We start from the raw sequence: 25,597 nt of genomic DNA on the forward strand, positions 1-25,597 counted from the left end.
CAAAGAAAATTGTAATAATGTTAATCTACAAAGATTTCTGTCCTGAAAACTGTTTATTTGGGTGTGTAAAGTGCTCTCATTTATTTAAAGTAACCTTAGATTTCCACTATGGATGGGTGCAGCAGGATTAGCATTAGCGGCTAACCACTTGCACTAGTGAGATGTAAATGCCACCCGACAGTGCTACACTGTGGAATCCGGAGTGTTGTAGTAAGCCGGAGAATATTAGCTAGCGGTTTGTCTCATTTAGCTTGTTTTAACATAGTGTAAACACACAGGCTACAGTCCGATATGATCACCTATGAACTGCAAAAGAGCTAACGCTTAGCAAGGTTAGTGGTTAATGCTAATGCTGCTCCAGCAGTGCTAGCTAGGGTAAGCAGCTGGCTACAGGCCAATAATACTCACCTCAGTAAAGGGCTAGCACTTAGTGCAGTTAGTGGCTAATGCTAATACTGCTTCAGTCTTAGTGCTGGAGATCTAAACTGAAACTCATGTAAAACGCTGTACTTCAGTGAAGTGGCTTTACTGCTCCTTACAACATGACTGAGAAATTTAAAAGATTTTAAATATGCCTTATAGTGCAAAAAATACAGTAGAGATAATGTTTCCATCTTTATTTTTATTACAAAGTTCAACAATGTAAAACACATTAAATGCACACACTGTGCTTTATGCTCTGCAAACATGAGATTCATTGAGAACCAACTAAATGCAAAAGCGATACAAATGATACTTTAAAACATCATATGCAATACAATATATGACATGACTATACAGTACACTGATAGTTTAATGCAATATAATGCGATGAAATATACTCATATACAATTTGATGCAATTGGATATTGTATACAGCACCACATAAAATAATACATTGCAGTACAAAAAGATACACTACTGTAAATCCAAAAGAAATTAGCATCCTATCCCATGACTTTTGCCATAATCCATGAAAGCATAAGAATGCTGCAATACTACAGTGTGTGTTCACTGCATGGATGAGGTGAAGGCAGTTCACACTTACAAATATTGCCAGACACCACCAATCACTATTATTATCTTGTTATCACTGTGGATGCACTGTCCACTGTGGGTGGTAATGCCTTCTATAATGTATTCTGTACACACAACACACATGAACACTGTGGACCAAGGAATTTTAAATGCCTGCACAACTTTAAATATGATATGCCCATCCATCTGACACCCACCATCAGGCCTCGCTCTGACTCTGATATCTCATACTGATTTACAATGAGCACTCAATAAAACGGACACAACACTAACACAATGCCCTTATGTTTGTGCAGAACACTTCTAATGAATGCAATCAGTAACTTTAGACTGCATTCACTGTTGACACAAGAGTGCGAATGCACACACAGCTTATCCAGACTCTGGAGAGAAGAGGTGGCAAAAGAATAGGACTCTCTGGACAATAAAGTCAGTTACTTCAACAAAAGCAGGATAAACATAAGTGGGTATATTTCAAAATGTATATTTTAGGTTGTTTGTGTGTGTGTTTGTGTGTACAGAAGTAGTCAAAGTTTGGACACACCTTCTCATTCAGTGCTTTTCTTCATCTCTTTATTTCATTTATTTACTATATTGCGGATTAAAACTAAAGAGAAAAAACAATTAAGGGACACAAATGGAATTATTGCATTTTTTATAATCCGGTGCACCTATGTATGAATTGTATCAGTCAGGTATTAAGGAGCAGTAAAGCCACTCCACTGAAGTACAGCGATATAAAGGTGAGTTTTCAGTGAAGTTTCTCCAGCACTAAGCAGTATTAGCATTAGCTGCAGCGCTACCTCTTTCGCCATTTAGAGGCGAGTATGTCAGACTGTAGTCTGCGTGTTTACTGTGTTAAAACAAGCTACACGAGACAAACCGCTAGCTGATTTTGCCCTGGCTTCACAGAACACACAGGGTTTCTCGGTGTAGAGCTGTTGGCGGCTTTTAACTAGCGCTAAGCTAGTGGTGCTAATCGTGGCTACCGCAGTGCTGACTAACTGCGTGAAGGACCTCAATAACTGCGCTATTGAAAATATTAGAAATCTAAGCTTATTGAAAAATAAATGGAAGCGCTTTACTCTCCCAAATACAGTTTTCTGCCAAATTAGAATGGAAACATGGAGACACCCTTGTTCCTTACTATTGTTGCTTAAAATGCGCTTTACAATCTGGTGCACCTTATGTGATTAAAAAAAGTATTTGTCCTCCAAAATCCCTAAACTGAGATGGTGATTTGAGGTGATTTGGGATGAGCTGGAGCTTCACAGCCTGAAGGAAAAGCAGCAACTATTGTTCAGCACCTCCAGGAACTCCTTAAACACTGAGATTAAAATACCAAGAGTGTGCAGATCTGTCCTCAAAGATAAATGTGCTACTTAGAAGAATCTAAAGTATAAAACATATTCTGGTTTGTTTAACAGTTTTTGTTTACTAAATAATTATGCATGTGTTACTGTATAGCTTTAATGTCTTCCATATTAAATGTACAATGTAACAAATGTAATAAAATAAAAAGAAAGAAAGCACACTGAATGAGAAGAGGTGTGTCAAAACTTTTGACTGATGCTGTGTGTGTGAGTTTGTGTGTGTGTGTGTGTGTGTATGTGTGTATGTTGTGTATTGACCAGCAAGAAAAACAGAGCCCCATCCAACAGCATACTCCACCCAGTGCGCGCACACACTCAGCAGGAGCCACACACTCGTCTGGCATTTACTGAACTCTAATCAGCCCTGCATTCCCCCCACCTCTCCCTCTCTTTCTCTTTCACACACACCAAACACACTTTCCCCCAACACACACTTTCCACACTCAAACTCTGCTCACATATTCCACTCGTATGCACTGCATAAGGGGACTAGATGTACTGCTGCATTTGTAAGACTTCTAAAAGCACACATCTTATTTAAATATGAGCTCCACTGAAACAATCCTTTATGGAAAACACATTACAGGAATTAGAGAAGATGCATATTCAAAGTTTCATATAAATGCATGACTTATGAATGTATGACTTAAGCTTGTTTCCATATTATGTTGATATTGTTTTGTTGCTAAACAAAGAAAGGAGGAGAGAGATTCTAGGATGAAGCATCTTCTCACTGTAGTGTGCTGTTTTGAGTCAGCAGCTTTCAGAAAAACACACCGGAATAACTGTACATTCATTACAGCTCATACTTATATATCTAGTTCACTCAGTGCCTGTAATATAATGTTCATACCTTCAGCAGAAGCACATCATCAGTCCGGTCTGTTTTAGACCACAGTGTGTATCGCCGCCGGTGCCGTTCGTACATCTTCCCTCCGAGCGCAAAGAGAAAGCACACGCAGAAAACCAACGCTATATTCCAACATGAAGCCGGAGGAACGCTCCGGAAGAACACGGATACACACTCAACACACAGAGAACAGAACCTGAACACAGCCCCAAACCTACAACACTCACTCTCACTCTCCCTTTCTGTCCCTCCTTCTCTCTCTGCCTCTCTCTCGGTTTCCTCTCTCTCTCAGTCTGCCTCTCTCTCCTCCCTTTCTCCTCACTTTGTCTCTTGCTATCCCTCCTCACTTCTCTGTCTCTCACTCTTTTTTTACTTTCACTCTCTTCCTCAATCTGTCTTCTCTCACTCACTGTTTCTCACTTTCCAAGCCTTTCCTCCTTCTCACTTTCTTCAACCCTCACTATCTTTCTCTCTCCCTTAACTTTCTTTCAACTCCTTTCTCTATCTTTCTCTCTTCCACTTTTTCTGCTCTCTTTCGCTTACCTTCAAACTTTCTTGTACTCTTTTTTCCTATCTCTCTGTTTCACACAGTTGTCTTTCTTTATTTCTCACTGTCCTGTCTGTTTTTCTCTATTGGTTTATCCCTTTCTACTCTTCTACTCTCCTTCTCTCTCTTTTCCCTCTGGTCCAGCACACACCCTTCCTTGTCGTCCGACGGCTGGCCATGAGCTCCAACTCTCTTTTCTTTTCTTTTTTTCTTTCTCCATCTTTTTCCACATTTTTCTCTGTTCATAATCCGCCTCTGCAGCCTGCAGCCATGACCCTTCCTCCAACACACAGAACTGCTAGAGCTGGGCTATACATCGCACGTCTTTTTTAAATTCTAGATTTTTATATGATTTTAAGAATTCAATTTAATTCCAAAAAAAGGAATATAGCATTCATGGATTGTTTGTGCCGAGTGGGTTGGTTTGTGGAGGTATGACGGCCAACAGAGTATTAACATTGTCTTGTTCAAATTATTCTGTTCCAACATTGTAACCAGCATTATGATAATAAAATACTATCCTAAAATACTAGCACTATTTATCTAGTACAGAGCAGGTTGTGGTGTTTTGGGTGTTACATGTTAACATTCTACTCTGTTAAGCTTTTCAATACTATCTGCAATATCTAACCATACTCTTTTATTTCTATACACATTTACCCAATTACATCACTGGACTATAACTATAGCAACTATGTTAGCTGCACACATGTATGTACTTGTATTTATTTAATTTATTGTCTTTAGTCTATTGTAAGTATTCTTTAATCACTGTGTGTTTTGTCTGTGTACTAATGTTTTGCTGTAATGTAAAACATTGTTAGTTTAATAACAATTACAAAATAACTGAACTGAATCCAAAGGCAAACTGAAATAAAACTGAAATGGCATATTATATATTGCCATGTGTATTAAGTATACTGAAACATACATTTTTCAGTCATATGGCCCAGCCCTGAGAGCTTGCCCTCAAGCATGTATTAAATCAAGATATGGATGGTGTTTTTGTTAAATGTCAGCATGTCACTTGCCATTCCCAGAGCCAGGTGTGCTCTGACTTTGGTGGATTGCTATTTTAAAGGGGCAGCAAAGCGTGTCCAACAACCCTAACCAGTGCTCACCAGCAGAAATTGTCGTAGTGTGCCCAGATATACATGCAGACTAATTTTCTAACAGTCTTGTTAACTGATGAATGCTGTGTTACCCTGGATGGTAGACCATTTGCAATTCTTTACAACCTATAAAATGTTTTGAAATCCTGTTGTGCATAATAATTAGGAACAGTGCATTTTAAGTTTATTTTACATTTCTTAAATGACTTATCATTGGGAGGTTTGTTCAATAAAATTGGATGTATAGTTTATACATGACTTGGAAATTATACTGACTGTCATTTGCACTGACTATTTAGGAAAATTTGAGAAAAATGTCACATGCATATATTTGCAATATTTTGGAACACGGTGCACTGTGGACCTCAGTAAAGCTGTGTTAAGGTCAGGCTACTGAAACAAACTTCTGACAGGCAGTTGTGTCTGAACTAATGTGGATCTATAAGCGTGTCAGCTGTGCTAGCAAATTTACTTATGAGATGAGATACAGATCAACAGAACCACAGAGAGCAGACTTTACAATATTACTGATCAAACAAGCAAATTCAGAGAATAGAGCACACCCTAGTAGTGTTTGTATTCGTATCCGTTTAAAACAGATGGAAAGACAAAGTTAGACAAACAGTGCAGGTACTTTAAGTTGCACCCTTTGCTGAAATAGAATTGCCATATTGTATCATACACAATAATATTGCCAATTATTTTACACAATAAAAAAAACAAACTCCATATTGTGATATAACAACATTCCTGAAAGCAGTCTGTTTTGCTATTTACTGTATTTAATTTTAATTGTTTATGTGATCATATTATTTTTGTTACATTTTTTATTTTAAAGTCTTGATAAGTTCCTATTTAAGAATGAGACAAATGTTTAAAGATTTTGTTTCTACTAAATGTTTAAAACTGTTTTTACTAAATAAAACTTATTTATATTTATTTGACCCTCCTGCACATACACATGTGTAGAGAAGTACTGTCAATAAGTACTCTCTGGCACAGAAAAACTAACATATTGGCACCATGTTGAATATAACTCAAGGTCTACTAGGGGATCTTAAGTGGAACTGTGTTCTCCGACATGGTGGTGCTTCACTCGGTGCTTTAGTGTAACAAGATAGGTGTTTCTAAGAAAGTGGCCATGAGTGAAAACACAAGGTAGGTGTTTTAATAATGTGGCCTGGGATTGACAGCACAAAGTAGATGTTTCTAATAAAATTGCCAGTGAGTAAAAAAAATGTATATATTAAAAATGTGTCCAAACACTTTTGTCCAAATTGTGTATTTCCCAACTTATTTAGGGGCATTTCTCTGCAGGATTTACAAAACAAAAACAGACATGAAGACATCGTGAACAGACTGAAGAAGGGAGGAGCCAGAAGCCCTCCCCTTCATTGTAATTTATCCAGAGCTGGATGAATAGAGACTCTGTATGCGCATCTCAGACTCACTGAGATCTTCATATGTGCAAGTGTAGTCAATCCAACACAGTCAAGGACAATGGAAGCTGTACCCAAAGTGTGAGTGAGTGTGAGTGTGTGTGCGCGCGTGTGTGTGTGTGTCAGAGAGAGAAAGAAGGAGAGAGAGAGAGAGAGAGAGAGAGAGAAAGAGAGAGTGTGTGAGAGTGAAGGAGAGACAAGAAGAGACAGATAGTGTGAGTGTGAATGAAGTTGTTATAGTTCAATAGAGTATCATCTACCTCTGATCATTTCTACACCTTTTGTATTTATTATATAGAAATCAACAATGTCTCTATGTCTCTCTGATCTACGTTTCTCAAAACATCTGGAGAGAGTTATACCACAGCTGACCACAGGGGGGAGCGAGTGAGCTCTTTACACTGCTGTTAACAATAAACAACCTGCCTTTCACTTCATTTACATTTCAGCAACAGATTTACATATTTCTGAATTATAACTTATTATGCTTCTTCTCACCAACCACTTTAATAAAAAACACAAATTCTACTCACTGGACACTTTATCAGAAACACCTACCCTATACCTCCACTCTGCTTACTGCTTACACTTACACACACTTTATTAGAAACATCTCCCTTGTGCTTTCAGTCACCGAACCCTTTTTTTTAAAGAAACATCTACTCTGTAACTCCAGCCACTGGCCACTTCAGTAAAAACATCTACCTTATGTTTTCACTTAAGGACACTTTATTAGAAACACCTACCATGTAACTTCACTAACTGGCCACTTTATTAGAAACACATGCCTTACGCTTTCACTTACGGACACTTTATTAGAAACATTTACCTTGTGCTTTTACTCATTGGCCACTTTAGCTGAAACATCTACCTTACACTTTCCCTTATGGAAAGTTTATTAGAAACACCTAACTTTTAATTACATATACTGGCCACTTTATTAGAAACACCTACCTTGCAACTCGACTCACTGGTCACTTTATTAGAAACACCTACCATGTAACTCCACTCACTGGCCACTTTACAAATTTGCACTTAACACAGACACACACATGCACACACAGTTTGTCTAGTCCCTTTATGGAAGTGTAATGCCAATAGAATAAACGCTCTAAAATAGATAGAACATGTTTATATATTAGCATCATGTGGCTATAAGTAAATAAAATCCCAGCATTATTTGGACGAATAATTTGGGGAATAAGCAGGTGTCACAGTACTTTTATTAACAGAGCATTTTTGCTATAACAGATTTTTTTTTTATTAATCAAGAGAGTTACTAAATAAATCACGTTCAGAGTGTGAAGATTTTTATACAGGTATCTTTCAAACCGCACCACCCACAGCCATGCTGCTCCAGACTGAGTTATCTCAAGAGCCTCTTAAGATAGAATGTTCCAGAATGTAACTTCTTGCGAATGCTGACGAAAGGAGGACAGGTCTGCATGCCAGCAAAATGATAATGCTAGGGATCTGCTGTCAGAACAACCAGCACCTTCAGTTATATGCTAACACACTCACCCACATATAGTCCTCAACCTAAACACAATGTAAAATCTGAAAATCATTTCAGTATAATTAATAAAACCAAAATCAGCCAAGATATGTTTGGTGTCTGAAGTTAATAAAGTGGCCAGTGAGTGGAAGCACAAGATAGGGGTTTCTAAGAAGTGTAGCATTTACACAGCAGGTAAAAGTGGCCCGAATCCTGTTTTTCTGATTTAATGTGATTTGTATCTGACATCTGTCCGAGTGGTTCATGCTTTGTAAGTGACATGCATGCATGACAGTGCAAAGCTTCATGTTAAGTTTTGCTTTAATCCCAGCCAGAATCACATGATCTATAAATAAGATCAAGACAGCAGCTGAGCTTATCACACTTTTCCAGCTCAGTGAAAAGGACATGTAATTCAGACACGGTTGGGTTTTTTTATTTTTATATTTCCCTTAGCTACATTCAGCCAGTTCATTAGGAACACTGAGTGACGTGACACAAGCCTTCTAATATTAGTCAGAATGCTAGCTTTTGCAGTGTGGAACACTGCTGGTTGCTGATGTGCGAACGTCATGGTAACAATGTTAGATGAGCATGGTCGTCTGCTTGCTAACATGGTCATGGGCAACATATTGTGATATCACGATTCTGTGGTCCTGCAATACTCAATATATCACAAGACTATTCTTTATGATAGTTCACTGTCATAAAGAATCTGGATTACTGAAGAGAATAAAATACTCTTAAATAAGCAAATTCCAGGAATCATGGATTTTTTGCTGTCAGTTTTTGACAGCCAATATGAAACAATATGAGCCAATATGTACAACGAAGTGCAGAGCTCAGCTTGCTTGTCTCTTCAGCATGCATAAACTTCCAAGTGTGTCATTATTCCAGTGTTGTAAAACAGCCATCAAATGCCATACATTACAACACAACAGTTCTTTTGCTGCTAAAATGTGTAAAACAATGTGCAACAACGCCCTCTGTTGTTGACATACGATGTGACGTTTTGACGGTTCCACTAAAACTGGTGGAAATGTGGGATGTTCCTCTAAAAACAGCACCATGGTTCTCATATATGCCCGAACGGAACTGGTTCAAGAAGCAGAGTTCTTTTGGTGAAAAAGCGCTCATAGTGGTAGGACAGCGGGCAGACGGGACTGCCCAGTGCCTGGAGCCAGAGCAAGCGGAAACTCAGACTTCAACACATCTTTCCCATAACGTCAGACACAGCTGGGTGTGTGTGTCACCTCTTTCTCTCACACACACTCTCACACACAAACTCACAAACACACAGGAGCTGAGTCAGGTGTCCAGGAAAAGAGAAGGAAATGACTGAAAACAGTACAGTGTCCTACGGGAAGAGGACACAGCGTGTTGAGGTCACTAGACCTCTGCTCCGGACGCTCCATGTTCTCTAATTAGCTGCTTTCCGTATCTAAAGAAGAGAATGAGAGCAGGTATCTCCCTCTCCTAGTGAACACTGCACACCTATCAGTCATACAGTAAATGTTAAATCATCAATCTGACCAATAAACAACGTATAGCTCAGCTAATCAGAGGACTTCGCTTAGTTAGCGTGATTGCTAACATTCTGTGTCTGTCTGAAAGTCTACTTATAGTTAAACATTTAGACAAAAATGATGAAGCGACTGGACAGAAAGGATATAGAAATTAGCTTTTTATCTGTGGTGGTGTTGGTTCTGAAGCACACTTGCTAAGCTAGCCTCTGAGACAGATACACAGAGCAACACAGACCAATAACGTTAGCTTACAAGCTGACAGGCTAACCGCTAACAGGATACGCAGAAACAGCACAACACAGACCGAAAATGTTAGCGAACAGACTAACTCAGAGACTGTAAAAAAAGATGAAATGAAAATGAAGCCAAAATCTTCCTCCATGTTGGTGATCCTGATACCCGAGTCTGCGCAGTAGAGACCAGAGGAGGGAGAAAGACTGTGGAGAGACAGCCTACTCATTTAAATAACCCCGCCCCTGAGGGCTGCCTCGCGGTCACAGCCTGCAAAGCGGAGCACAGCGGAGCTGACGGTCTGTTATTGGTCCCGCCCATAACCAGCCCTTTTACAATAACCACACCTTTTTTAAATAGAGCTGAATAACGTTTTAAAAAACGAATTCTGTGGGGATATAAAAAATTAACAATATAAGCAGAGGTTACACTAGCTGCTGCATTTAAATAATGGAGGTAGAATTACAGTATATTAGAAAAAAAACGTGACTGAAAGTTGTCTGTTTTGCCATTGAAACCTATGGGGATGGGTGGGGTTACACAGCTTTCTGAAACCGAAAATCAGGGGGCGCCCGACCTGTGGTGGATTCACTTCTGAGAGACGATGCTCTGTCCAGCTATACACATGGACTAACTATGGACTATGGACTAACTGCTAACAGCAGAGTACAGACTGATAACTTTAGCTAACAGGCTAATTTTCAAATCAAAAGCGGTTATCGTACCATGAAAATCTCACTCTAAGTGTATTATAGTCTGTGAGATTGAGAATGTGGATGATATTAGCATTATACAGCATTATGTCCCAACACTGCAGCGTATTACAGTCTGTTCTGAAGAGCATGTGCATCGTATGAATATCACAGAGCGCCTCCTACAGCTGCAGTAGTGTATAACTGTCTGTCAGAATAAACATATAGATCATCTGAAAATTATTTATAAAGAACTAAATAAATACATTAAGGGAAAAAAAAAAAAAAAAAAAAAACACACACACACAGGAGAATTCCCATACCCAGCAGTGTGACCCCAGGAGGGCCAAGGTCAGTGATTCAAGTCAAAAACTGCGTCATATCTCTGTGAGAGACAGGAGAGGGCTAGCAAAGGAGCAAAGAGTGATCATGATTCATTTTATCTTAGACCAAAACAAGTGCAACAGAACGGACAACCAAGTTCACAAACCGAATGCCTCTGATGATGGCATCGTTCATACAAGAATACTTTAGTGATTTAGATATTAATATTGCCCTTCGTGAGCAATACTTAATACAAAGCGCTTGGTCCCCAAAGGCAGCACTAGCAATACAATTTAAAGTTAGACAAATCAACTGTCAAAGCAGAAAAAACAGTCTACAGAGAGAGTGACAGAGAGAGAGATAGAAAGAGAAAAAAGGTTAACACACTCACCGCAGCCTGATCCATGTCTGTTAAAGAAGTCTGTCCATCCTCAGCTGAACCATTGTGGTTATCTAGAGAGGAAACATAGAAACGTATTAATGTCAGGAAACTTGGGTCACCCTGTTTTTATTCTTGCATTTATAACCATTAACCAACAATAACAATGTTATTTTTTTTCTGACTAGCCGTTTTAATAAACAACTGTAAAAATTTGTCCCACATCAACATCTGTCATTGAAAGAGGAGACACCTTAACAATGATCAGATTTGTTTTTATATTGTAAGTTTTTGATTAGTTATCTTAACTACAGATCAGGCAGCCCAGTGCAGCTGCTGTTGGCTAACTTACTGGCTAAGCTACCAACACAAGTGTTAACAAATGTTAAGTCAAGCATCTGGTTTTGGAGTGACAGAAAGATGGAATGACCAAGGTTCTTCCGTGTTTGGATTTGTAACCAGCTAGCTATATGGCTACCTGTTTGTAGGAACGGTGGGTTTTATTTTATGGCTGAATATATAATTTTTTTTTTCCCCATCCCATTTTCCGCGATAAAGGAGAAATCGAGTGTAAAATGGACTTGTAGTGATACATGATAAAGAGTACAAACGTTTGCCAAATGTGCAGACTACAGTCCAATATACTCCCATCTGAACGGCGAAAGAGCTGGCGTGGTTGTTGTAAGCCTGTTGGGAGCATCGGCTAAAAGCGCTGTTTTTCAGAATGCTGGATGTGAGCTATGTTTCACTACACTTTAAGTCCACTTCAGACACAATGTATTTTTTTAAACTTTACCAGTATGCATGCATGAATGGGGGGTGTTTGTTTTGCTGTTCAGTTCAAATATCTAAATATAAGTTGTTTTTCAGAAAAGTACTAAGTACTAAATATTAAGACATAATTGGACACAATATTGGAAATCAAGTACAACCAAATAAGCACTGAAGTACACTGCATTAAAATGTAAGCAAAATGAAAGCATTCACTGGCAGTGAAAGAGAGCTGTTCAGAGGTCTGTGTGTGATCTACTGATGATTTGTGCCTGGTTTAGATGGTTATTAGTGTAAACAGGTACTAAACTGCGTCAGCACTGTATTTAATAGTCAATAACTGGCTTAAAAACAGTCGCTGAAAGAGAGCCGACTGCTCAGGGCTGCTTTACATCAGGCCTATTTTTGTCTAAGTGTTGGTGTGACTGTGTGTGTTTTGGGAGCGCCCTGCTATCAGCAGTGTCTGAACACCCACTGTAAACACACCTCAAGGTTTCTCCCTGAAGACTGAGACCTACACAGCTTACTCTGCAGCTCCACAGCTCTGCGTGCTGCACTCCTGATCAAGTATCAAAGCTTGATCCCTTTATGAAAGGCCACACATATATTTTCCAAATATTTGAAATAAAACGTATTTATTTCCTTACATCTTATAAGGAGATGGTATTTTTCTGTCAAAACTAGAAAATTAAAGGAGCAACTGGTTTCTGCCTTTGTTGTTTTAGACACAACAAAAACTCCTTTGGACCAAACAAGCTTGAATCTCCCCCTTTAACAACAAGAATACACCCCATAGCAGCAGCACACAGCTGTAATCAGCACTAAATCTTATTCCAGTATATATACACACACACATAAGAATTGTTGTATATTTGCAGAAAAAAAGAAAGTGATTTTTATTTTGAATGATTATTAAGCATTTATATTGTTTTGTTTACAATATAAATTTGAAACAATATAGATTGTAGCCTATCAGATTCAAATATGAAAAATCTGCACCAAAAAAGGACACTAATATTTTGTTGGTCCGCCTTTAGCTTTGATTGCAGCACGCATTCTCTGTAGCATTGTTTCAATAAGCTTCTGCAACGTCACAAGATTTATTTCAACCCATTGTTGCATTAATTTTTTTACCAAGATCTTGCAGCAGTATTGATGATGGTAGAGTCTGACCACTGCACAAAGCCTCTCCTTCTCCATCCAGCTCATCTCAAAGATTCTCAATGAGATTAAGATCTGGACTATGTGGTGAACTCTCTCAATCCATGCGTGAAAATGATGATCTCATGCTCCCTGAATCACTCTTTCACAATTCCAGCCCCATGAATCCTGATATTGTCATCTTGGAATATGGCCGTGCCATCAGGGAAGAAAAAATCCATTGATGGAATAACCTGCTCTATATTCAGTATATTCTGGTAGTCAGCTGACCTCATTTGTTCAGCACATACTGTTGTTGAACCTAAACCTGACCAACAACAGCAACACCAGATCATTTAATTAGTTAAATCCAGGTGGAGACTTTTTTTTTTTTTTGGCAAGACATTTGGCATTTATGTATTTAGTGCTCTAGAATTATATTATACATTCAACACAAATCTGTCAAGACTTAACAAAAGTTCGACAGGAGAACTGCTAAACTGAAGAAGAAGCTGATAAAAGCCCCACTTTCCTCACTTTATTGTAATGTCAGACCCATCAGCACTCTCTACTTATTAAAGCAACAGCAACCAATTCATTTCTTTGTAAATATGTAGTGGAGTAAGGGCATTCTGTGTGTGTGAACTATTCTGGCAGTGCATACATGTTAGTCCTGCTCTGTGGAGAAACAGACTTTCTCAATCACTGGCACGCAAAATAGCAGATGCAGAATTCAAAGTTCAGGTGAAAGTGGCCATCTGAATATTCCTCAAATGAAAAACGTCCAAACTTTTATGCATCAATTCGTTTAACAATGTAAAACATGATAATGATTACAGCCCACCTCCATTCACTACCAACATTCTGAAATACAGTGAGCTTAGCAGATACTCTAAACAGAATGCTAGCGATAGGGGCATGGCGTTGCCCATGAAAAGAAACCGTTATATAATAGCTGCAGTTTGTTAAAAACATTGGTTATACACACAGTACCTCAGGTGCCACCTTTTTGAAATTAAGTCGACTGGCAAGCACAAACAGCTGGAATTCAGGAACTTCCATGGAATACATTTTGCAATCTTTTTACATATTTGTTTGCGCTCCTCAGTAAACTTATCGTGACTTAATTTTATGATGGTGGCCAATTAAGTATGGAGCTACTTTAAGCATGTTAATGGTGAAAAATAGCCATTTTTTGCATAAGAAACACTATGCCCCTATCACTAGCCTTGTCAGCCTGTTGGGAGCATCGGCAGCTAAAAGTGCTGTATTTATTTAGTACTCATTATCATGTTTCACTACACACCATGTCCATTTCACACATGATTTCTCTATTAATACAATTTAAAGTTTTGATGTCCAAAGTTTGGAGCATGAAAGCCACAATGTGAACAAGGACATCATTCAGGATCGAGATTCAGGATCTGCGGCAAGTTAGCTGAAATGCTAACAGGCTTCCTCAGCAGGCCTGGAGCTTTTGGTCTGAGATGCCGGTGCTGTCGTGAAACTTCTACTGACAGAAAACTCACAGTGCTCCTTTAAACCACTTTTGCTCCAGAAGACCTTTAATCTATGTTTTAAACAACATGGTAACACCCACATTATCAGCACACAACTGCGTTATCACCACTTAATGTTGTTTTGATTTAATGGCAAACAAATCTTAATCACCTACACTCTTTAAAATAAAACCCCTCTCAGTGACTCTAATGTACAGTTCAGAGAAACACTTCTTAATGAAATACAAATCAATACAGGAACAAAACTCAACCAAACTTCAGGTAAATTCATTCTGATTCTTTAAACTAGAACCTAAATGAAAAATCCTCATTACTCCAGCTAAACTAAAGCATTCCTCAAAGAACACAATCGAATGGTGCAGCAGCTCAAGTGGTGACCTGACCTACTGAATTTACCAATTGATCAAATAAATTTTTAATAAATAATATGTATTAGCCATAACATTAAAACTAGATGTCTAATATTAAGCAAGTCATGAGAAAAAAAAAACATCTGTTTTGTTGTGTCTGTAATCAACACAAAAGCAGCAGATCATATTATTCATTTTTTACACAAGTTCGAATAGGTCTATGGGCTTTTCAAAACATGTTCACGCTGTTCTTTGCACAAAATCTCTCTCACATAAAGATAAAGATCTCACCAGCTCTATTCCTGTCAGTTTCAGTCCCTTTTAGAATGGACCGTTTAAGAGCTCTGTCACTTTTATGCAAATGAGCTGTTGCTGACCACACCATACATATGCTTAGTCTTTACCACACATTAGTGTTAGCTTGTGCTAAATTACAAAACATAAACAGGCTAGTTTATGCTTAACTGTGACGGAAACACAAAACTCATTATTTAAAATCACTTTCATCTCCCTCATCTGCAACTTTGACACGGACAGTAGGTACAGATCCCTCCCTCAGACAAAGTCTGCTGGCTAATCCTGCTGCAATAAATTATATTACTGACATCTGAGAATGATTTATGCCACCAATAATAATATAGTAGCTTGATAATGCAATTACTGTACATTCTTTTAAGGAGCAATTAATTTTTAATTAATGTAGTGCATTTGGAAAATCATACTTCCCATAATTCTGGTTAGAGGTTTGCAATGCCTTTTTATTTGCCCTTTTTCTATTATTTTGACCATTTGTATATAAACAAATATGAAGATTAACACAACAGGCAATAATGAGGTCATGTATTGTCATGTATATCTATTTCACGATATGAAGATAACGTAATTATCATAACAGGGGTGGTATTAACCTCATGACCCCGTGACCAATTCACCAATCGACCACTGAGTACCAGGAATTCAAGACCTGCCCGATCTTCTGAAGATGTTCTGACCCAGTCATCCAGAACATAGTATAGTTCTTCTCAGTGTGTCTCATTTTCTAATACCTCTACATATATCATGATATTATTTTAGGGCCATATCGCCCACCTCTATTTTGCAGCGTTGTTGGACATAAGCTGCTGTTTTGTTAACAGTGCTGCATAAATAGAGCTTCTGCTTGTTATAGACACACTGAGGTAATGATGGATTTCCTGTTTCTGACTGCTGGTTCCTCTCAGCTTGAGTTTCAGATCATATAAGAGGGGTTTAACTGGTCACAATCTTTTTTAGCACTTCCCGTTATCAAACCGTGCTCAGAGCTCAACATTACATTACTCATCAACTTGCAGAGCTGCTGCTTAACTACCAACCTGCCAACAAAACATCAGCGCTCACTCATTCATCATGAAAATGACACGTACTAACAAACACACACCTACTGCAGTGTAAACACACACAAACACACAAGAACGACAGCACTAAAGAAAAGAGGTCAGTCAGGTTTTGTCTGTAAGCACTGGGAAGTATATGCATATTGAGCTGCACGCAAAAGTTCTGGCACCTCAAAATGACATGTATTGCTGAGTTAAAATAAATAAGTCACATTCTCTACAGAGACACATTTCTGCTCAGTTAAATATACACTTACTATTTATTTACAGAATTTACGAGAGATGATGGCACATTTTATGTTGTTAAGCTACTTTTTATTAAGATAGATTTTAAGTGAGAGGAGATTTTAATCAGAGACATGCTCAGCATGGGCAGCAACAAATGGTGCAGTAGTGACTCCAGCTGCAATAATGCTATCATTATATGATGGAATTTTTTTTATTATTTTTTAAAAGGCTGTAAACACTGTTTAAACGAGGAATCCGGTATGGAATGAACTGTGGATGTATAAAAACATGAAAACTAGTACAAACTGTGGTTGAATATTCCACCTCTGTTCACCACCAGCATTCCAAAACGCAGAGCCTTTAGCCAAAGCTTCTAAAAGGCCTCACAATGCTAGTGATAGGGGTATAGAGTTATCACAATGCACAGAAATCACTATTTTATACTATTAACAAGCTTAACGTACCTCCACACTTTATTGGTAGAATTCAGAGGCTTACCTGATCTATTTCAAGGTACTGTGTGTATAAACAGTCTTTTTATTAAACCTGTACTCTTTTAAAGTTCCCAGAGTCATGTTTTACATGTCAGAGCCTTCAGAATTCTACCAAAGAAGTGTGGAGGTACCTTAAGCTTGTTAACGGTGCAAAAATAGTGATTTCTTTGCATGGGTAAAGCTATGTTCCCATCACTAGCATTGATAAAAATGCTGTATTACAGAATTCTAGGGGACAACTGAGGTGATCTATTTGAAAAGGCGTAAAATCTAAATCGTGTTTCACTGCATTCCAAAGGCATTGATTGGAGCACCATTATTCCACTTTCATACACTTGGGGTAAGAAGTAAACAGGTAAATTTGACTGTAATTGTGGTTTATTTCGCTGAACTATCACTTTAAACAGCATGGCGATGGGAGGAACACTAGCAGCTGACATTAACAGGAATAATGCAGCGTCTCCGGCCGTGCGGGAAAGGCCAGGGTGTCTCCCGGTTTAGATCCCACAGCCTGAACAGAAACGGCGCAGAGCGGAAGCCGACCTTTCAGTCACTCCATTCTGAGCCCTGAGAGTGTGATGACATCACTGCGTCGCCCCAAGTGCACTATGCTGAATGGATAAATATATAAGTGTAAACAATGCTGCTATTCACAGCCCTCCTCCCTGAATGAGCGAGATAAAGACTTCAGCTCCTCCCAAACACAGCTTTAACTGACCACACCACACAAACCAAACAAAGCCTTTCCTTTAACTGGATCATATATAAATACATACATACACTCTCACACATACAAATATACAGTATCAGTCAAAAAGTTTGGACACACATCTTTTCATTCAATGTTTTCTTTTGTTTTGTTTTTTTTTCATGATTTTTTCATTGCAAATTAAAGATATTAAAGCTATACAGGAACACATATATAATTATTTGGTAAACAAAAAGTCTTAAACAAACCAGAACATGTTTTATAATTTAGATTCTTCTTAGTACTACATTTATCTTTGAGGACAGATCTGCACACTCTTGGTATTTTAATCTTAGTGTCTTCATGAGGTAGAGTCGTCTGGAATAGTTGAGGAGGTGCTGAACAATAGTTGCTGTTTTTCCTTCATGCTGTGAAGCTCCAGCTCATCCCAAATCACCTCAAATCACCATCTCAACTCATCAGGTTTAGATCAGGGGGGTTGTGGAGAACAAATATTTATTTCTTTGTGATGTAATTCCATATGTGTCCCTTAATTGTTTTCATGTCTTTAATATTAACATATAATGTAGAAAATCCATTAAATAAAGAAATAAGGCACGGAGTGAGAAGAAGTATCCAAACGTTTGACTGATATCTATGTATAAGGCAGTTATTATCGGCTATTTGAGTGGCAAGCCTCTCAAGAATAAGACTATAATCAAAATAAAAATAAGATTATACGTTTTAAGATACATGTAACTGAGAACAACTTCCCATAATTCCTGTTAGAGGTTTGCAATGCATTTCTATTTTGTTTTTTTTTATTATTATTTAGATCATTTGTATATAAACAAAATATGAAGATTAACACAATAGGTAATAATAAGGTCGACGTTGCGGCGTTTTAAGATACATGTAACTGAGAACAAAGAGTAAATAATAATCCAATCGTTTTAAAATATGCATAAAAAACATTACAGACCACTATTGTAAAAAGCCCAGAGTAAAGCTTTACTGAAACAAAGGGGTTAAAAGCATTTAAGCGATTTGCGTGTTAATAACCGCTGACATTACAAAATATGACGTGATGAATATATTATATATAAACATGCTTAGACTCAAGCATGATATTGTTTACTGCAAATAAAACATGCTGATTGTGAAAATGCAGGTTGTCTGTAAACCTGACAGTGTAAATAAGAGCATGAGTTCACAGTGCAGCGGCTGCAGCAGAACAGCAGCATGACAAACGGCCAGCTCCTTTTAGAAGCAACACATGGCACTGTGTAGTTTGGAGGGGTGATCACATGCTGACGGTCATGGGACAACCCAGAGAGCAGGGTATGTGTTGTCCACAGTCACAGTCAGCAATGCTTTGGGCCAGGCTTCTGCCCAGGCCTGGCAAATCTCTAACATTCTAATGGATTTCACCATAAAGTTCATTTTGTCTCATTTGCTAAGAGAAACAAAATATATATGTATATATCTCACTTTTCTTATTTCAAGTTTTCATATAATTTTTATTATCAAATGTATAATATCTAAAATAATGTGATTATACTCGACAATTGTCGTAACAACAATTGCCCAATCACATAAATACGAGCAGCAATCACAGCAATAGCACCAATGAATATCATCTTACCAGCCACTTGTTCCTCATGTGGTTCCTCTTTCCCCCTGCACTCCCCCTCCGTCTGATTTCTCTCCTCGTTCAGGCTGTTGCTTCCACATAAACCTCCAGGGCTGCTGTCAGTGTCTGAAGGTGGCAGGTCATGGGACAAACCACTGTCCACTTCCACAGGGGAGCCAGTGTCCAAACCCAGGGCTGTACCATTGTCCTTATCCAGAGGGAGAGTCTTCTCCAGAGGCAGGGTGGAGGCTCCGAGTGTGTCAGAGGTGGAGGTGTTGTCCAAAGAACAGCCACATATAGAGTCAGCGGAGGTGTATTCTATATCAGTAGCAATACTGACCGGCAGGGGAGCGTCAGGAACCAGGCCTTCAGTTCTAGAGGTCTCAGACTGGGGGTCAAGAGATATTCCTTGGATGTTACCTTCTTTGGAAACACAGGAATCACATGGAGATGTTGAAGGTGAGTCACCCTCGTGTGAAGCTATATTTGAGCTCACACACTCCTCCCTGGTCTCATTTGACCCTTCAGATTTGGTGTGTGTATCACTGGATGGGTGTATTGCTTTGACGGTCTGCTCTAGGGCCTGAGAAACATGGCTTTCAGCCCCAGAGGTCACAACCTCAGACTGTTGGTCAAGCGTTATTATTTCAGCACTGTTTTCCTTTGGCATAGAATCGCATGTAGAGGTTGAGGTTAAGGTTGAGGGTAAGGGTATCTCGCATGCTGCTGGATCCATTTCTTTATTTGACTCTTCTGGCTGGTTGTGTAGAATAGTTTTTTTAGAATTGCCAGATACAACACATGTTGCTTCAGATGCTTCAAATGGATTACAAGGAACTTCTTCAGGTTTGGAGGCTGGTGTAGGAACCTCATGAGTTTGATCTACAGACAGTGCTTCATTCTGTGGACTCTGAGATCCTTCTAGACCTTGGGTGAGCTCTGGAGTATCCGTAATTACTCCAGTTTCAGGTTGTGACTCATTAAATTCCGTATTTTCTTCAGATAAAGCTTTTTCAGCTGTGGTTAAATCAGAAGGGGGTGTTTCTACTGATTCTGTAACTGCTCCTGTTACTCCAGACTCTTCAGAAGGAGATTCAGCCTCACTTTTCTGGAATAATGTTTCTCCAACTCCAGTATCAGCTGAGGTTTCTTCAATTTCTGCAGTCAAACTAGATGGGGATCCATCTTCACATCTTTGTGGCGATGTTTCTCCACATCCAGTTTCATCTGAAGGAGACGCATCTTTACTTACTACTGACAGTTTTTCCATAAGTGCAGTCAAATCAGAAAGCGATGAGTCTCCACTTTCTCCAAGTAATGTTTCTCCAACAGTAGCCTCGGCAGAATCAAATGCATCTTTACTCTGTTGTGATGATGTATCTCCTTCTGAAGAGGATGCGGCTGGAGATACATTTTCACTTCCACTTGAAAACGCTTCCTCATTTGCAGTCTCATCACAAGGAGCTTCATGTCTTTGGGATGGTTCTCCATTTGCAGCCTCTGGTAATGTTTCTCCAATTGCAGCCTCAACAGAAGAAGATACAGCTTCACCTTCCCCAGATAATGTTTCTTCAACTGCAGTCAACTCAGATGGAGATGGATCTTCACTCCTTTGGGATGCTTCCTCTACTTCAGCATCTGGTGACTTTTCTTCAAGAGCAGCTACGTCAGAAGAAGGTGCATCTTCCTTTCTGTGGGTTTGTGTTTTACCAACTGTGGCTTGATCAGATGACGATGCATCTTCACTCATTTGTGATGATTTTTCTTGAGCTCCAGCCACAACTAAAGAAGATCTTATATCATCTCTTTTCTCTCCAGCTCCATCTTCACTTACTCCTAATGATGGTGCCCCACCTGCAAACAAACAAACAGGAAACAGGAAATATTTTCTCAGGCTCATTACATGAACCCATGTATATTATATAAAAAAAAAAAAAAACACCTCATAAGAGGTTGACAATTCTCACCTGGAGTGACTTGGATTGAAGCCACTTCACCATTGTCCTCCTCAGCTGGGGAAGAAACAGCAGCTACAGACTCCATAAATCCATCGGCTTCATCATTTACACCATCAGCTACATCATCAGAAGAGCCAGCTTCGTCAGGGAGTTCTCTAACGCTTGCTGATGCAGTTGCAGCTGGAGAAACGGTCATTTGATTGATCTGCTGGTCCTGTTCCGCTGGGTCTCCTGGATTTTCCGTTACCTCCACCACAGTTTCCTCAGGTTTCCGGCAATCTGGGAGCGGTGATGATTCACGCCGGACTTTGTGAACGGGTCCTGGCGCCATGTTTGGCCGTAAGCTAATAGAATCCAAAGCAGAATCCGTTTCTAAAACGTTAAAACCTTTGCCCTTGTCCGCTTCTATTGTTGCACAGTGGTTTCCTGTATCTTCCTCTGGGCTACCAGCAGAGTCATTCCTGTTTTCTGAACAGCCCACAATTTCATTACCTGTTTTGGAGGCAATAACTTCCGAATGTTCAACAAAACCAGGGCTGAAATGTATAGGATTTTCCTCTGGGCTGCCTTCTGTCCTCACCTTGCTTGAGTTTTGGTTGTCGTCCTTCAAAACACCATCAAAACTGTTCTCCGCGTTCACGTTTAGAGGTCCTTGATTGATTAGTCCCTGATTTGCTCCTAAATGTTCAGAACTTGCCTGTGTTTCAACACAGCAACCGTCTGCCTGCTTCTCGCTGTGCTTTTGACCACCTTCCTCTAAAACGCCTTGCTGCAATGTGCTCAAGTCTGCAGTTTCCTGACCACTGCTAGCTTCTCCTTCCTTTTCCTTTGGTAAGTCCCGTCTCCTGCTTTCCTCACTCTTTTCAGATCCGTGCTTCGTTTCTGAGGGGAGGAGCCCCTGGGACTGGCCCATAGCTGCCTCCTCAGAGTTGCCAGATTGGGGTTTATTGTGTGTTGTGTTTGAAAAGTGCTCTTTCTGCTCCGCTGTGATTACACACACCTCTCTATCTGCTTCCTCCTGCTGTAGTTCTCCACGGGAAGTGCCACTGATGTCTCCACTCTGCACCCTGCCCTCTACACACACACCCTCACCAGCCGAACTCTCCAGTTCCACCACCTTCTCCAGCTGTTCCAATTGGGTATAATCCCCAGTGCCGTTGAGGAGCTCTCCGTTTTCTCTCTCAGCTACTGCCTCGGCTTCTTGATGCTCGCACACCGGCAGGTTTTGCAGGGAGGGTCCAGGGCAGGAAGTTCTCGCAGCTTTCTGAGAGCCGTCAAAGATATCATTGCTCAGAATCAGAGAAACAGGCTGCTGCTCCTCGATCAGAGAAAGCCCCTGAACAGAAAAAAAGAGAGAGAGACGAAGAGAGAAACTGTTACTCAAGTCCACAGAGGTCTTCCTAAACCTGCACACATTAAAAGTGACATAACACATTAACTCAGGTTCACAGACAGAAAGAAGGAGATAAAGACAGAGTCAAAGGGAAAAAAGGCAAACAGACCGTGATCTGTTTTTAGTCACTGATATCTACCTCCTACAGAGACTACTGCGGCGGTCACAAAGCAAATAAGCTCTCTGATGACTCACAGCTGACATGAACCACACTACAGTAACCTCTTAAAGTGCCAGGACCTTCTCTTAACCACAAGTCTGACATATTAACCCTATAACAGAAAAATCACTGTAGTAAATGAAACATCATTCAAACAAAAAATAGGAAATGACTATGTATATATTAGTGCATCTCAAAAAAATTAAATATTACTGAAAATGAAATCCACATCTCCATAAAAGTTGTCAGCAGAGGAAGTGCTGTAAGATTTTCATGGAAAAAAACTGCATTGACTTTGTACATGATATAACACAGTGGATCAACACCAGCAGATGACATGTTTCTCCAAACCATCACTGACAAGGAGTAGCTTCTCATTTGTTAAACAACCATGTGGAGGGACAAATCGAGAATCTTTGGGATGTGCTGGAGAAGATTTGAGTAGTGCTCCATAGCTCCTATCATCAATACAAGATCTTGGGGGAAAAATGTGTCCAACTCTAGACAGAAAAAAAAATGTGACACTGCAGAAGCTTGTGGAAATAATGCGACTGTGAAGGCAATACCGTAAAGGCAGTCCAACCAAATATTAGTGTGTGTGTGTTTTTTTGCCCAGGCTGTGTATAATATAATATAATATAATAAAACATAATAATATAGAACAGAATAACATAACACAACAGAACATAGCATAAAAAATAATATAAACAGTTATACTTTTCATTAGCTCTGTCTTCATTTTCTAATGCCATTACAGTCATATTTCTAGCTGCTACTGTACATTATTACTAAAATCTGTTTTACTACAGTCAACATGTGACAAGAGTTGTGCAAGTGCACACATACATCTTGTCTAGACTCTGTAAATAAAGTACTGCCGATAAATAAACATAAATCTATTGGCACCATGCCCGTGCCAAGCATGGGCTAGAGGGTATAAAGACCCCCAGCATTGAGCTGTGGAGCAGTGGAATTTTTCTCTAGAATGATGAAGCTCCATCCAATACTTCTGGGATGAGTTGTAGAGTTTGGGATGAGGTGAGGTGGACATCATCTGTACAACATTCTGACCTTGCAAATGTTCTTGTCGCTGAATGCAAACCAATTCTCACAGGACGCACAAACAATTATGTATAAAGCCTTTCCTGGACAGTACAGACAGTCACTCAAACAAACTACACTGTCCAAATAGTTTTCTCCATATAGACTATATTTTTATTATTAAAAAAGTCACATTAACAGAAACAGACGAATGAATTCTAGTGACAGAAGTTCAAAATAGTATTCTACCTTCTCCTGCGGGTGAGACTTAATGAAGCGCTGGAGCTCTTCCACATCTGTCCGCAGGTCCGGCGGGGAAGTATCCGTATCGCTGTCCACAGTCAGTGTGAAGGTGTTCAGCTTGGGGTGGTGGAGGAATCCTCTGCCTCCAGGGAAACGTGGCCTGGCTGCTTTGGTTTCGAACCGAGGCGATTCTTCCAGCCTGAAAACATAAACAAAGAGAGAGAGGACGCCCTGTGAATCAGACACACACCTTCCACACCCACAATCCACTGCCACACCTTCCCTCTCACCACACTGCATTCAGCTGAGCCACATTCATACAGAGCCTTACACAAGAGAAACAGCCACAAAAGCAGCTGCAGTAAAATCTGCCACACACACACACACACACACCCACACACACAAATACACACAAATACACACACACAAATACACACACACAAATACACACACACAAATACACACACACAAATACACACACACAAATACACACACACAAACACACACACACAAACACACACACACAAACACACACACACAAACACACACACACACACAAACACACACACACACACAAACACACACACACAAACACACACACACACACAAATACACACACACAAATACACACACACAAATACACACACACAAACACACACACAAACACACACACAAACACACACACAAACACACACACAAACACACACACAAACACACACACACACACACACACACACACACACACACATACACACACACACACACACACACACATACACACACACACACACACAAATACATACACACACCTACACATACACACACATACACATACACACACACATACAAATACACACAGACATGCAAATATACACAAAGACACACAAACACACAAATACAAACAAATACAAATAGACACACACACAAATACACACACACAAATACACACACACAAATACACACACACAAATACACACGCACACTCACACACGCACACACAAACCCATTTACCGGATTATAAGGCACACTATCAATGAACCTTTATTTTCTGGTCTATTTTCATACATAAGGCTCACTGGATTATAAAGCGCATTATGCAACACTAGTAAGGAACAGGGGTGTTGCCATGTTGCCAAGCTACACAGATATGTACACAAATTTGAGTATAAACACAGCATGCTGTGGATTTAAACAGCACATAATAAACATAATACATGCCTCTCTGTCGTGCTTGGCTTGGCTTTAGTTTTCACCCGTTCACGTTTTTTCATCCGTTCTTGGGCTCCCCATCTCCTTATAAGGGCGGTTTTTAAAAGTCGTATTCTAATTCACTAGCTGGGGCAGCGATAGTGTATTGGACCGTGACCCTGAAGACACAGGTTCGATCCCGTTTAAGGAGCGGTGTGTTTATGTATTTATTTTTTCCTTTCTTTTTGGGTTTACCTGCTTTGAATTCAACTGTTCCGCAATTGGTTTCAACAACCACCTGGGCTGAAGTGCTACTAGTCTGTAGCATGGCTTGGAAAATATCTGGCCAAACTTAATTGCCAAACCCTGACGTAGCGGGAGTAAGGACAAGAGCAGAGTGTGTTCAAGAGAAGACTGAAACTTTTCAGCTTA

The 25,597-nt window shown here is 39.6% G+C and overlaps 1 protein-coding gene across 11 annotated transcripts in view; it reads right to left on the reverse strand.

Annotated features, from left to right (window-relative positions):
* akap13 (A-kinase anchoring protein 13) overlaps positions 1-25,597 on the reverse strand; it is a 168,874-nt gene that overhangs the window by 83,032 nt on the left and 60,245 nt on the right. For all 11 annotated transcript variants that reach the window (XM_049484314.1, XM_049484320.1, XM_049484317.1 and 8 more), the window contains exons 6-9: positions 23,984-24,176; positions 21,150-22,476; positions 19,195-21,036; positions 10,998-11,059 (exon numbers count right to left, since the gene is read on the reverse strand). In XM_049484314.1, coding sequence (XP_049340271.1) covers positions 10,998-11,059; positions 19,195-21,036; positions 21,150-22,476; positions 23,984-24,176 — 3,424 coding nt within the window. The remainder of the gene's footprint in view (positions 1-10,997; positions 11,060-19,194; positions 21,037-21,149; positions 22,477-23,983; positions 24,177-25,597) is intronic.

Source organism: Astyanax mexicanus, chromosome 10, assembly GCF_023375975.1.
Source record: "Astyanax mexicanus isolate ESR-SI-001 chromosome 10, AstMex3_surface, whole genome shotgun sequence".
NCBI classification, from domain to species: domain Eukaryota; kingdom Metazoa; phylum Chordata; class Actinopteri; order Characiformes; family Acestrorhamphidae; genus Astyanax; species Astyanax mexicanus.